General features: G+C 46.7%; 1 protein-coding gene across 3 annotated transcripts in view; it reads left to right on the top strand.

The window, feature by feature from the left end:
- Positions 1–13,306, top strand: part of HCN4 (hyperpolarization activated cyclic nucleotide gated potassium channel 4) — a 208,905-nt gene extending 195,599 nt beyond the window's left edge. For all 3 annotated transcript variants that reach the window (XM_005280998.5, XM_065559686.1, XM_065559687.1), the window contains one exon: positions 8,975–13,306. In XM_005280998.5, coding sequence (XP_005281055.2) covers positions 8,975–10,530 — 1,556 coding nt within the window. In that variant the 3' untranslated portion in view covers positions 10,531–13,306. The remainder of the gene's footprint in view (positions 1–8,974) is intronic.
- Positions 13,307–13,607: the final 301 nt, after the last annotated feature.

Below are 13,607 nucleotides of genomic sequence, written 5' to 3'. Positions count from 1 at the left end.
TATCTTAAACCAAACTTTGCCCCCTCTATAATCTGTGTGTTATTCCCTGATAACCAGAAACTTCTATGCTCAAACTCTGTTAACTATTTTTTTTAACATCATCTTAATAAAATTTTCAGTCTTCATAATAAAGACACAGAATGTACCTGAGACTCCCAGGAGCTAAGGAGCTGTGCAGAAGCCACCAGAATAAGTGAGAATGTTGAAAATGCATGTAGATTCAAAAAGCAATTCACTGACCCAAATTCTTAAACTACAGCCACTGTCTTCCGACTGAACTGGAGGGAGAGAGCCAGAATGAACATAGCATTGCAGCTAATCTCCCCAGGGTCTGTGCAGAATTTTAACACAGAAAGCTCATTTTGATGATTTGATAGAACTATTGTTGAGAGCTGATTCTTTTCATTAAACCACGTGGCCCTTTTCCCTGGGATATTTTGTGTGTTATCTACAGTCAGGTGAAGTGTGTGACTTTTCAATTCTTTATTAAGAGAAAACAGTCTATTAGTTAAGCTCCAAAATTTCAGAGGCTTCACTGAACTTCAGAGCTCTTATGACTGCATTGGGCATGTCCTCTAGGTTCTAAATACCATTTTTGTTTTCAGTCCATCACTGTATTGATGAGAAATTGTTTTTTGTAGGACCCATAGTATTTTCTACAATTATTTATTATTTGTATTGCAGGGTTCTCACAACAGAATGCAGCCACCAACTCTTGCTGGTGGCCGCTCTGACAATTTTTCTTAAAATACTTAATTAACTTTAGGAAAAACAAATAAATACAAAGATCAACATGTCCAAATCATTGTAATCTATTTGTGTAGGTTTTTTTTTTTGCAGACTCAATAATAAAAACAGTATACAGTTGTCTCTATTCTTTATTGGACCTAAACAGAATAGAAACACAAATAAGATGCCTTGAACATTCTTGTCTTTTTTCTTATTGTTTCTTTTTTTTTTTTTTTTTAAGACTTGCTAGTTACTGAGTGTGTTGTGAAAAGTGATACAGAGGCAGCAGAGGCCACGGTGATGTGGCACTGGAGGAGGCAGCAGGGAGGCAGAAGTGATGGGGCGGTGAGCTTGGGCCAGAGCACGTCACCAAATATCCAGGGAATGGAGCCCCAAGCCTCACATCCAGGGCCTAGGGACAGAGCCTGAAGCCCTGTGGCTGGAGCCTTCCACCCAAGGGCTGATGCCTGACTCCACTGCCCCCAGGAAGGTGGGGAACTCACTGGCTGCCTGCTCCTCCAGCTTGTGTCTCTCCAGAGGGAGGCAGGGCCCAGCCACTGCTGGTGGTCCCTGGGAAGGGGCTGCTGCTTTTCCCTCCCTCCCCCAATCACTGCCCAGGAGGCTGTGGCTGCATTTGAGAAATGCTGCCTTAGGAGCCCCAGTCCTGGACCAGGACCCCCTTGTGCTAGGTGCTGACACAGTGTATGCTCCAAAGAGCTTGTGCAATCTAATTATGATGCACCACTGGTGTGTCTAGATCTTTGCTAATGCAACTTTAATAAACTGGCTCATGTATCTTTGTGCACCACTGTCCTCTACTGGATGGTATCAGAACTGTTCAACTATGTGTCAGAGATCCCTGTATTACTCACACCTAGTGAAGAGTCTCCTCTACTCAAGTGGCCGGGGGCTGTGCTTTTTGGAGAAGGAGGATCTGAGTTTGATTACTGCTGCTGCCATGAAGTTCTGCATATTCGGGTTTAGGAGTCAAACTGGAACAGATAAGTGTGTATTCTATATATTATATCAGTTCTTATACCATGCTCATCACCGTAGTATCGGATGGATAGAAGGTCTAGAAGGATAAGGTCTTGACATCACACAGGCTTTGAGCTTCCAGCGCTGAAATGAGAGGAAAATAGATTATTCTGTCCAAGCATCCTACTGTGGTTCACTGAACAAAACTGTGGTCCAGAATAGCATTACAGTTCGGATTACACAGAGCTACTTAGAGAAGCCAAATTAATCAGCCTTTGATCACTATGTTTGCAGATCTCATTTCAAGGCAGGTGAAATGACAATAAATCCAGAGCAAAGAAACTGATCTGTAGTCAGAGCAGTTTAATAAAGAAGGAAGAAAAAAGTCATTGCAGAAACACTCTCCCTAGGAAACTCCTCTCTCCTGCCTTGCTCCAGCTTTGGTTTGTATTTCACTCACGACTTTAGTTAAACTGTCAGGAAACCATCTTTCCTCAACTAAGGCATCACCCTGTACCTATTATGGTCTGACACTGCATGGGGTTGCCCCACTGGAAACAGCCAATGAGCCGCACACATGGTCAGAGGAGAGATGGGTCAGTGGAAAGGTATGCGAGGGTATAACATGCTGCTGGGGTGCCCAGAGCTGCGTGCCAATGTGTTACCTCTCTGCCTCAACAGGAGTGAGTTTTGCTGGCAACTAGATTGTGTGTCAGCTTCCTGCCACGCCAGTCTGACTGCCTCCCCTTCCCCCACAGCCAACTCCTCCAGGCTCTTCTGGCCCAGACCTCACTTAGTAGGTACAATCAGTGAACTCCAGCATCTGAGTGCCCTAGGGATGTTTCTCTGCAGTGCACAGCCGCATATCATGGTGCATTCACAGAAGATATTAAGTTCACTGCTCTGTTAAAGAGTCAGTACATCACAGCTTATTAATTGAACTGGGATAAATACACCATTCTCTTCAAACACCACCCTGAACTGGTTATGGTAAAAGTAAAAAGTTTATTAACAAAAGAGCATGGGTTAAGAGACACCAAGTAAAAGATAAAGGTAGAGCTGGCTACAACAAATAAAAGTAAAAATACGTACCTAAAATCTGAAACTTAATCTAGCAAGATACCGTCTTTTGGTTTCTCTCACCCCCAGTCTACTTTCCAGCCTGGCCAGGAGCCATCACAGACATCAAAGCACTCGGTTTCTTTGTTTCCTTAAGGTGAAAGATTGAGCTGTAGTCTCTCTCTGCTCCTTGTCTCCCCAAAGGGATGTCTTTGTGTTACATGTCAGGAAGGCCTCCTGGGAATTCAGTCTCCTCTGTCTTTCTGGGGTGCAGAGCCATGTTAATTCTCTATCTCTTGTGTTCCACCTCATGATAAGGCCCACTGGTTTAGCAGCTTTGATAGCTGATAGCTTTGTTTACAGCTAATATGTAAATTGAGGTAAACCTCCCTTCCTTTGTCTGGGGCAGACCCGTCTATCACCTTTACCTAGGTTAGGCTGTCTTTGACTTAAACAATGTTCTAGTAACATTATTCAGAGGGAATTCATAACTTCACATATAAGGTTAACACGTGCATTTTACAATGATATTAATAACCAGCATGTTATTAGCTTTCATGTGATACCTCACACGGCATATTGTATACCAGTATTATTTCAGTAGTGTGTAGGGTGTGAATACAGGAGGGCCTCGGCTCACAGAGGGTAAGGATGTATTGAATGTACTGTGAAGTAGGAGCTCTCGCTATACTGCTGTCACAGAGTGCAAGCATTGAACAGTTAGGACCTTCTCCTGCCTCTCAATCTACCTGGGCAACAATCATTAACATCCCAGTGTTCTGCTGTGGAGTGAGGGCAGTGTGTCTGAGACCAGAGGCAGCTCAAGCACAGAAGAGCAAATTGGAAGCCAAGTGCAGTTGACACAGGATGAAGGAGTGAGGCACGGCATTTGCTGTGACGATGGAATCACAGAGCAGATGCTGGTCTAGCACTCTTGGGGAGGCTACAGTAACCACACGTGCTGCTTCTCCTCCTCCTTCCATCTCTTCTCACTTCCAGGCTTCCTCAGCCCAGTTTCTTGATAAAGAAACCCACTATACAATATCCACAGAGCTACTAACTTTCAGCCACAGGGTTGGAGTTTGATTGTCTCCTTGAAGGCCTCCCCCATATCTCCCTCTCCACACCCTGGCCTTTCAGCTGTGTGGGAGAGCTCTTTGTGCCCCTGGCTGGAATTTGTACCTGTGATTCCAGAAAACTCATTATTGCAAACCTGAAGTGTTGCCCTCTCAGACATACCCTTTTGATCCTTAGAGTGTTAGTCAAATTCTAGCTTGGATAATTCCATTTTGTTTCCTACCCTGCAATTTCAATTGGGTAGGTTCTTGTTTACATCCTCACCAGAACTGTTGTGTAATGTTGCTGTGCACTGCTGAAGAGCTGTCCCATTGCATCCCAGAAGTGGCCACACTCTTGTCCTGCATAAATTTGAATGATGATGGAAGCATACAGGGTTTGATTCTCCATTGCCTGCAGCTCATATAGCTATTTACACCAGTGCAAAACACTACCAAATCCAAATTGTAGCTTTTCACAGCTATTTTGCACTGGTGTAAATAGCTACATGAGCTGCAGGGAGAATCAGGGCTTGTCTATCCTGGTGATACGTGTAGCAGTCACTCTCATTCTATGGCAGGTTTTCCAGATCTTGAATCATCTTGTAGTTCTTTTCTGCACCCCTTTCAGCTTTTCAACATCCTTTTTGAAGTGTGGACACCAAAATGGGGCACAGTAATGGTCTCACCAGTGCCATGTCCAGAGATAATACCAGCTCCCTGCTCCTGCTTGATATTCCCCTGCTTATGCATTGAGGATCCCATTCTTCCTCTTAGCTACAGCATTGCACTGAGAGTTCATGTTTAGATGGTTACTTACCGTGACCCCTAACTCTTTTTCAGTCACTGCTTACAGTCCCCCAATTTATAAGAGTGACCTATATTCTTTGTTCCTCAATGTATGACCTTGCATTTGGCTGTGTTAAACTGCATGTTGGCTCACCTTACCAAAAGATCCAGGTTGGCCTGTATTAATGGCATGTCCTCATCATTATTTACCACTCCACCAATTTTTGGGTCCTCTGCAAATTTTACCTGCAGTGATTTTATATTTTCTGCCCAATCATTGATAAAGGTATTGAATAGCATAGGGCTGAGAACAGATTCCCTACAGGATCCCACTAGAAGCATCCCCACTGGGTGACAATTCCCCACTTACAATTACTTTTTTGAAGTCTGTTGGTTAACCAGTTGCACTGATTTTGTATAGTGCTAAATATTTGTATCAGAATGTTATGTGGGACTAAGTCAAATCCTTAGAACTTGTCTACATGTGAAAGTTAATCTGGAATAATGATCTCAACAAAGAATGATGACAAGTTTATCTGACAAGCCCTATTTTCCATAAACTTTGTTGACTGGCATTAATTATGCTGACATTCTTTAATTCTGAAGATGCGAGGTGACTGTGGTGCCAGAGTTCAGGATGGAAGGTGTTTACAGATCCAATCTGCCATACTGTGCCTGTGTCTAATTCAAATTCTGCAAACCCTCTGGGAGGAACGGTGTTTGTCAGTCCTGGTTTTGGATGGGAGCTGAAAGTGCAGGCAGGAACCTGGGGCACTGAAACAGAATGAGAAAGGAAGTTAACGGATTGGTGTGGAGCTTGAGGAAAGTTTTGTTTGGGAGGAAGATTAATATTGCTTTTGATTTAATCCAAACTGGCTGGCGCCTTGGGACACCATTGTATGCTCACCTTGAACCCCAGCCTCAAGACAAGTGCCATGCACACGCGCACTCCTGAGTGCTGCATGCAGGTTACTACTGATTAACCTGAGCCCTCCAAATCCTGCCAGCACCAAGAAACAAAAGCTAAAGGAAACCCACAGGCAGCTGCTCTAATATCTTCAGGATGGCATCAGCTGGGAGTGTGGACTGCCCTTGAAAAGTCAAGTGGTGGATTTAATTGAAGCCAGTTTGTTAAGGATATGATACAAACTCCTAGGAGCAGCAACTCCTCATGCAGCAATGCTGTAACAGAATAGTTCGTTTTCATTAGGCTTTGAGGATACAACTAAATTCTGATGCCTCAGATGTTCTCTTCCATTGAGAAGGTGCCGTGCATAGGCGCCAACTCTGTGAATGCTCCGCGGCTGGAGCACCCATGCGGAAAAATTAGTGGGTGCACCCATCAGCAGCCAAGCTACTCTCCCCCCCTGCCTCCCCTCCTTCTCCCCTCCCCCCCCGAGCGCGCCACGTCCCCGCTCCTCTGCCTACCTCCCAGCACTTCCCGCCCAGCCACTGCCAAACAGCTGTTTGGCCGCTCCAGGGGTTGGGGGGAGGAGCGGGAATGTGGCGCACTCTGGGGAGGAGGTGGGGAAGTGGCGGGGCCAGTGCCAGGGTGGGGATTTGGGGAAGGAGTCGGAATAGGGGCTGGGCAGGGGCGGGGACTTTGGGGAAGGGGTTGGAATGGGGGAAGGGGCAGGGGCGGGGACAGAGGGGGGGGTCAAGCACCCACTGGCGGGAGTAGAAGTCGGCGCCTATGATGCTGTGATCTGGTGAAAGGGCTCACTTATGGCTCAAATCTGTTCTTTAATCACATGAAATTTCCCCTCAGCGCCAGGTGCATTCTGGGGCCAGGCAAACTTGTGTCACTGAATTTTGCAACACTTCAAAAGGGCAAAGTGCTGGGTAATATTACACTGCAAGGCTGAAAGTTGAGCTGGAACTTAAATTTGATTGGCTTGGAATTCTGCTTACAAGGCACTAATGAAACAATAATGGCAGGCAATCTGCTGCACAGAGAGCTTTCACCTGGGCCAGCAGAGCCTTTGGGGAGGGAGAGTTCTTCTGTCCCTAGTGCACAGAGACTTCCTCTCAGCTAGAAGCACCTGCTTTGCTTACCTTCCTGCTAGGGAAACTGCGAGGCTTAGGGTGAAGTCCTGGCTCCATTGACAGAGTTCACATTGACTTCAGTGGAGCCAGGATTTCATCCTTCATTCCTTACCAATTGTAAAGTGCTTTGAGAGTCTGGGGCAAAGGGGTCTAGAGATAACTTAAATGTCACAGTCACCCTTAAAGGGGAAATGGACATAGGGTGACCAGATGTCCCAATTTTATAGGGACAGTCCCGATTTTTGGGTCTTTTTCTAATATAGGCTCCTATTACCCTCCACCCCCTGTCCCGATTTTTCACATTTGCTGTCTGGTTACCCTAAATGGACATGGGATTAAATGATGGAGAACATGGGGGAAGGATGTTCTTGTGAACCCAAACAATGGTTGAAGAGCTTTGCAAAACCTCCAAGGCAAGGAGGCGGTTCCACTGTCTCTCCCTCAGTCCTGCAGGGTAATGCACAGTGACTAATGATTAAAAGTTGTATGCACCCAGCACAGTGTGCTGTGCAGTGTCTCTGTTCACTCTATTCAGATAATCCACTATGCTTGAGCTAGGTGGAGATGGCTTTAGGTCACCTTATGCACTCCCCCAATACTTGGGCTGGCTGGGGGTTGGTCCAGGTCCCAGCATAGAATACAGCAGCCTCTGGGATACTCTAACTTATGCCAAGCCACTCCCAGCCCCTTTGTGGCAGCCAAGGTTTGCTTGGGTGTAGGAATGCTCAGTCATGCCCCCTTTCTGCTAGGAATGCCCCCTGTACCGAGATACAGGAGATAGGAATGATTTAGAGTATTCTCTGACAGTTCTGCTCCATTGGAGGGTTCCCCGATGCCTCAGGGGCACAGTTCGTCAGGCTTGATGGCTGCTTTGCACAGGAGGAGGGCTGAGGATCTGACTCACCATGTCTCACTAGCCCAGTAGGTGCAATGAGATGTAGACTAGATACAAAGGAGGGATGTCCAGCGATTAGCTCAGGAGACTGGGATTCAGCGCTCTTGGGTGCTGTCACTGCCTTGCTGTGTAATCTAGGGCAAACCACTTCACCTCTCCGTGCCTTGGTTTACCCAGCTGTAAAAAATATTGGGACAATAATAGTGACCATACTGAGTTGTTGAGATGCAAAATCACTTGAAATTAGTCAAGTGCTGTCATACCCTAGGTTGAAAGGTGCTACAGAAGTGCTGAGTGTTAGCTAGAAAAGTGTTAATAAAAGGCCTGCTGCAGAAAATAACTTACCATTCACCAGAGGAAATTTGTCCAAGAAAATCCAAAGTTGTATGTGTGGCATACATGGCTTCTGCCTTTCTGCAGCTGGGTTTTATCAGGTACGGTTCCATCCTGAGAACATGTTGAGCGTCTCCAGAAAACTGCAGGAACGTGCAATGGCCAGGAAACCCCACTAAACCTTGGCCTCTGTTTTGGATTCCCTCCAGGTGAGAAGAAAGGCCCAGCTGCCACTTCAGGAGCTGTTTGTTGAAAGCCTGTCAAGGATGTCTAGATAATACTTAGTTCTGCCATGAGTGCAGGGGACTGGACTAGATGACCTCTCAAGGTCCCTCCCAGTCTTATGATTGTACAATTCAAAGGAATCCAGGGTGGTGGCAGCACGAGGAACATGCAGCAGGAATAGAATTTGGGGGAAAGTCGGAGTACTCACCCAAGATCCACCCACAAACCAAGCTCCACCCACTTGAGATACCAAAATGAAATGTCGCTGAAAGCAGATCTTTACAAAATCATCCCTCAGCACTGGATCAGGGGTGAAATAGTTAATAACATTTGTATTCAAAAAGTTTTGCCATTAGATTTCAGAGTAAACTAATCCATTGAGGTGAATGAGGCAGAGCTATTGTTTCAGGCTCTCTGCAGGCTCAGGCAGACATCATTGACATAGTTACACTCGGTTCATATGTTTGGTGTTTTCTTTGTAACCACCAGCACTACAGAGTAATTGTTTTAAATGGAAGTTGAGATTCTGAAGCACAAGATAATAGCCTCCAGACAAAAAAAAGCAGTTTGCCAATCTGCCCTGACCTGGTCCCTTAAAACACCGGATGAGCAAGACTCCTCATGCCCCATGAGGCAAGATCTTATGGGACACTATTTGGCTAGCGGCTGTAGTGTATGTGAGCTTATTGGCTGGCACAAAGGTGCCATGGCACCTCCATTTGAGGGAACAAATGAGAATGGGGCAACGTGGCCCTAAAATGAACTGGGAGGTGCAGGCAGTGGCCTTCAATTGATACCTGCTGAAAGATTTGCCCCTTGCTTTTACCAATCAGACTGATTATTCCTCTCTCCTTTTTTTCTACAGGTAAGAAAAATTCCATCCTGCTGCATAAAGTCCAGCACGACCTCAACTCTGGTGTCTTCAACTACCAGGAGAATGAGATCATCCAGCAGATTGTGCAGCATGACAGAGAGATGGCGCACTGCGCTCACAATGTTCAGGCCGCGGCTGCCGCAGCTGCAGCTTCCACACCAACCCCCGTCATCTGGACTCCACTGATCCAGGCGCCCTTGCAAGCTGCAGCAGCCACCACTTCAGTAGCAATAGCTCTGACCCACCACCCACGCCTCCCGACGGCTATATTCCATCCTCCAGTGTCTGTCTTGGGTTCCTTGGGGCAGCCGTCCAGCCAGACACCAAGACAACTGAAAAGGCTTCAGTCTATTATACCATCAGCAGGTCCTTCTGCCGTAGGTTCTCCATCCAGCACGCCATCCCAGCTGCACACTCCAGGAGCTGAAACCCCTTCATCATCTTCCTTCCAAATCCAGCAGCTGGCAGGATTCACGGCCTCTGCTGGCTTAGGCCTGTTCCATCAGGCCTCGGTTGGATCTTCTTCCCCTGGCTCAAGCCAGCAGTGCTTGGGTGGCACATCATCATCAGGATTAAACCAGTTTCAACAGGCACCTTCAGGGTCTCCTTTAGGGACAGCTCAGCAGCAGCCACTTTCCAGCAACACTCCACCTAGTGGGTTTGGCCACTTTCAGCAGGCCACCACTAGCTCTCCATCTACTTCCTTCACCCAGCTCTCGTCAAACTCACCTAGCAATCTTCTTAACCAATTCCAGCCCACCACCCCCAGGCCACCGCAGGTGGGACAGTTACAGCCACTCATGGGAAGTGGAACTTTGGGAGGAATGAACCACTTTCAACCTCCTCCTTCTTCCAGTTCTCCATCCTCTAGCTTAAGCCAGTTGGCACAAGCCTCTGGAGGCTCCCTTTCAGCGCTGTGCCAAATCCAACCAAGTGCATTAGGTTCTGCAACTGGGATGATAGGCCACCAGGAAAGGTCACCTTTTGCCTCCATGTCTCCACTGCAGCAGCCTGGTGTAGCCTCCCCTTGTTACACCCCTTCTGGCCTTAGTCCTCCTAGTCAGAGCCCAGTGGCCGCAAGAACTTTCCAGTGTGGCCCTACCAGGGCCTCCGGCTCTCATGGATCTTTGCTCATGCCTCAGACCTCCAGCCTGCCTCCACTGGTCCTTCAACCCAAGAGCTCTCCACATTTGCCACCAAGACGCCTGAGCCAGGACATCAAGTTGATTTCTGCTTCCCAGCCATCTTTGCCCCAAGAATTGGCTCAGACTCTGAGCCAAAGCTCTCCTGTTTCCTCTAGAGAGTCTGTTCTGAGCTTCTTTCCTTTCTCTGGGGGAGGGTCTGGACTTCTCGGGAAGCCGTGTAGCTCTATTCCTGGGCGCATGACTTTGCCGCGTCAGATGTCCTCAGGTTCTCTGCCACACCCACTAGTGTTTGGAGCCAGTGCTGTCATTGCTCCCTCCCTGACTGCTAGTGGGAGGAAAGAATCTGTTGTGCTCCCTGGGGAGCTAGAACCTGTCAGATCCAATCTTCCCTCCAATTTGTGAGGATCTCTTCTCAAAGCAGTTTCTGTCACTCATGCAATTCAGTTCCTGATCAGACTTTCACAAGTCATTGCTTTCCTTTTTCTTTCTTTATTTGCCTTTCTTTCTTTAGGTTTGACTGTGATTAGCGATAAACAAAAAGAAGATAACCAGGTATTCTTAGAGCTATAGATTTTTGGCCACTTGATTTTATAGAATATTTTAATACATGGAGCAAAAGAAAATGAGGAAATTTAATCCACTGAGGTAACACACAGATACAATGTGTTCCTGAGCTGGAACTTGTGAATGATCAGCCATAGAGCCACCAAAAGGTTTTCCTGTTGAGACGCAGATCCCAGGTTGACATGGGCAGGAGAAGGAACATTGGGCCAGGTCCATAGCTGGTGTATTTTGGAACAGCTCCATTTGAGGAGCTGTGTTCATTTGCACCAGCTGGAGATCTGGCCTTTAGTGTCTAGATTTGGAGGTCCTGAGCAGTTTGCTGTGCACATCGGAAGGTTCTGATTCCCCCATGGTTTTCTCGTGTCCTCAGTGGATTGCAGAGGAAGTGGCAGAGGGTCAGTATTGCTAATGCAGTTCCCTGTAGGGATTAGAATCACAAGGGCAGGGGGTTTGCTTTTCCCTTTCTTGGACTCCTTCTGGACAAGGTGAAGCACCTGGTGACTTGGCTATAGAAGGACCCTCTCTTTCCTCAGCATTGCAGGCTCCAGCTTCTGATTTCTTCCCACCCCACAGATGTGTTAGTGGGAGCAAAAGCCAATCACAGGTCCATCATGATAGGGCGGGGTTATGTCCCCTCTGTATTGCTAAAGAGTATGGGGGCAGGGGAGGTGCGAGTCTCATCTCATTGGTCACTGTTGTGCTTTGCCAGCCGACCAGCAACATGGTTGCTGCCTCACAACTAGAACCATGCTCGGGGGCCTGTTGCTGATTTTGCATTCTAGCTGAAGGAAGTCAAAGCAAGTGGTGGGAAGAGGATGGTTCATTCGCCTCACCTCCCTCAGTGTTAGCATCTCAGCTTCTGGGGGCCTCTGCTTTGAACCACAAGGGAACAGGGTAAAATTATGTTGAAAGGTAGAGTCCAGCTAGTTTCCATCCTGCCATTCCTGTGTTCAGGGAAGCCCCATGGTGTGGCACAGAATGTCACCCTGGTGCTCTGCTGGAGCCTGAGGGAGCCACCTGATTTGCATCTAAATTAATATCATGTAAAATATGTGTATTAAATACTGCCAGCCATGGCCTGTGCTTCTCCTCTGCCAGAGGAACAGAAATCATTCGCTTGACTTCACCAGCAATAATAACCTGCAGTTGATTGGCTGTGGCTCCACTCTGCAATGACAGCACCATCAGACATTGTCGGATCCTGTGGGCTCCTTAGGCTACATCTTGGGTTCCTGATGTAAGGCAATCCAGGCGGGGACAGGACAATAACTAGAATCCTGGAGAGGTTTCAGCCATTGGATGTGCACAGTGCTGAGATGCTGCAGCCTTTACCTCTAGAGCAAATATTTCCTCTTGCTTTGCTTGTCTTTTTCTTAGACCAACAGGTGTCTCTGGTCACCTCACTGTAAAGAGCCGAGCGCTCGCCTTTTCTATCACAGGGTCCCATGTGCCCCTTCTTCCCCTGCCCTCTAATATCATAGATTCCTTCCAGTGCTCCCACGAAAGCAGGCCCTCCTGCCACAATGCCAGAACAACAGTAACAATCAGAGTAATAGCAATCCTCCTGTCTTTCCCCAACCCCCAAAAAACTGGCTGGCTGCTGGTTTTATACCGAATCATTTGCAAAACTCTGACACGGGCCTGTATCTCCAAAAATTGCTGCAAGTGTAACTGGGCACTCTTGGTTCAAGGTGCTTTGGTGGCTCACAATTAAGATGTAATCAGCTTTGGTCTTCCTTAAAGGGTCAAGGTTATGCTAGAAAAAAATTTCTGCTAACTAAATACAGCTATATATGTGTGTGTGTATATATAAGTGTCTATGTATGTAGATACAATATACACAGCTATACACGTATATAATATACACATATATATTCTAGTTTTAAAATACATGTCAGTTTTGACCTTCCTGTAGCGGCAATTGGCAGGTGACGCCTATAGAGTATATACCTTGCTTTCCAAAACATATATAGGATCATCCAACCAGCTTCAGCTAAAGGCCCAGTTGAAACAGAAACCACTGACAGAGGGGGAAACTGGCCAACAACACCCCCCCCCCCAATGCTCAAGGATACGAGATGATTCCTAGAAGGAAGCTTTGGGAGACCTTTTAAAAAAAAATTCCCCTGTTGCCACATGCTGGACAGACCACACTGAGAGTCTTGAGAGAGTGGGACCTGAGAAGATGGCTGGGGTCAGAGAAGGAAAGGAGTGGGTGGGAAAGATCTCGTAGAGACCACCAACACCAAGCCTTTGTGGATGAACATGCTGCAACTGCTGTGTTGGCACTTATATTTCGAATGAGACCCATGGATACTCAGACACACAGAGCTGCACAGACACACCTGCTGGGCTGTCACTGGTGGGCTTGTGTTCCTCCCCACATTTTGTGGACAGGCTTCATTCGGGTGGGTTCCTTTGTTTTGATTTTCTAGGGGACATTATTTGATTTATGATTCTTAGCGGTGCAGTAGCTAATACTGATTTACTCTGACTGGACTTCAGTCAACACTAGGCTTGTCACAGTAGTTTTATTGTGAGGGAGGGAAGAGTTGTAGGGGAAGGGTTTGGAATATAAAACAGACACAATAAAAAAAACTTAGTATATAAAAAAGACCTTCTGACTTGGTATCTGTTTACTTTAACCCACAGGAGAAGGTAAGCAACAGATTGTATGATCTCTCATTTCAGGACATCTATTTCCTACTAGTCCTGCTTGGGGGTACTGGGGGACTTTGCATTTCCCTTCCTTTCTGTACCCCTATCTGTCTGTATTTTCCTAACCACATGTGTGATTTTGAAGGGGCTTCCTTTTTTCTAGGAAAATAAAAATAAATTGCTGGAGAACACCAACAAGTGCAGAAAAGGAAGGGCCCTGTGCTTTTAAACCTACAAGAGGAAACATGATAGATGCT

Source organism: Chrysemys picta, chromosome 10 (assembly GCF_011386835.1).
Source record: "Chrysemys picta bellii isolate R12L10 chromosome 10, ASM1138683v2, whole genome shotgun sequence".
Lineage (NCBI taxonomy): Eukaryota > Metazoa > Chordata > Testudines > Emydidae > Chrysemys > Chrysemys picta.
This window is presented reverse-complemented; position numbering and strand designations above follow the sequence as displayed.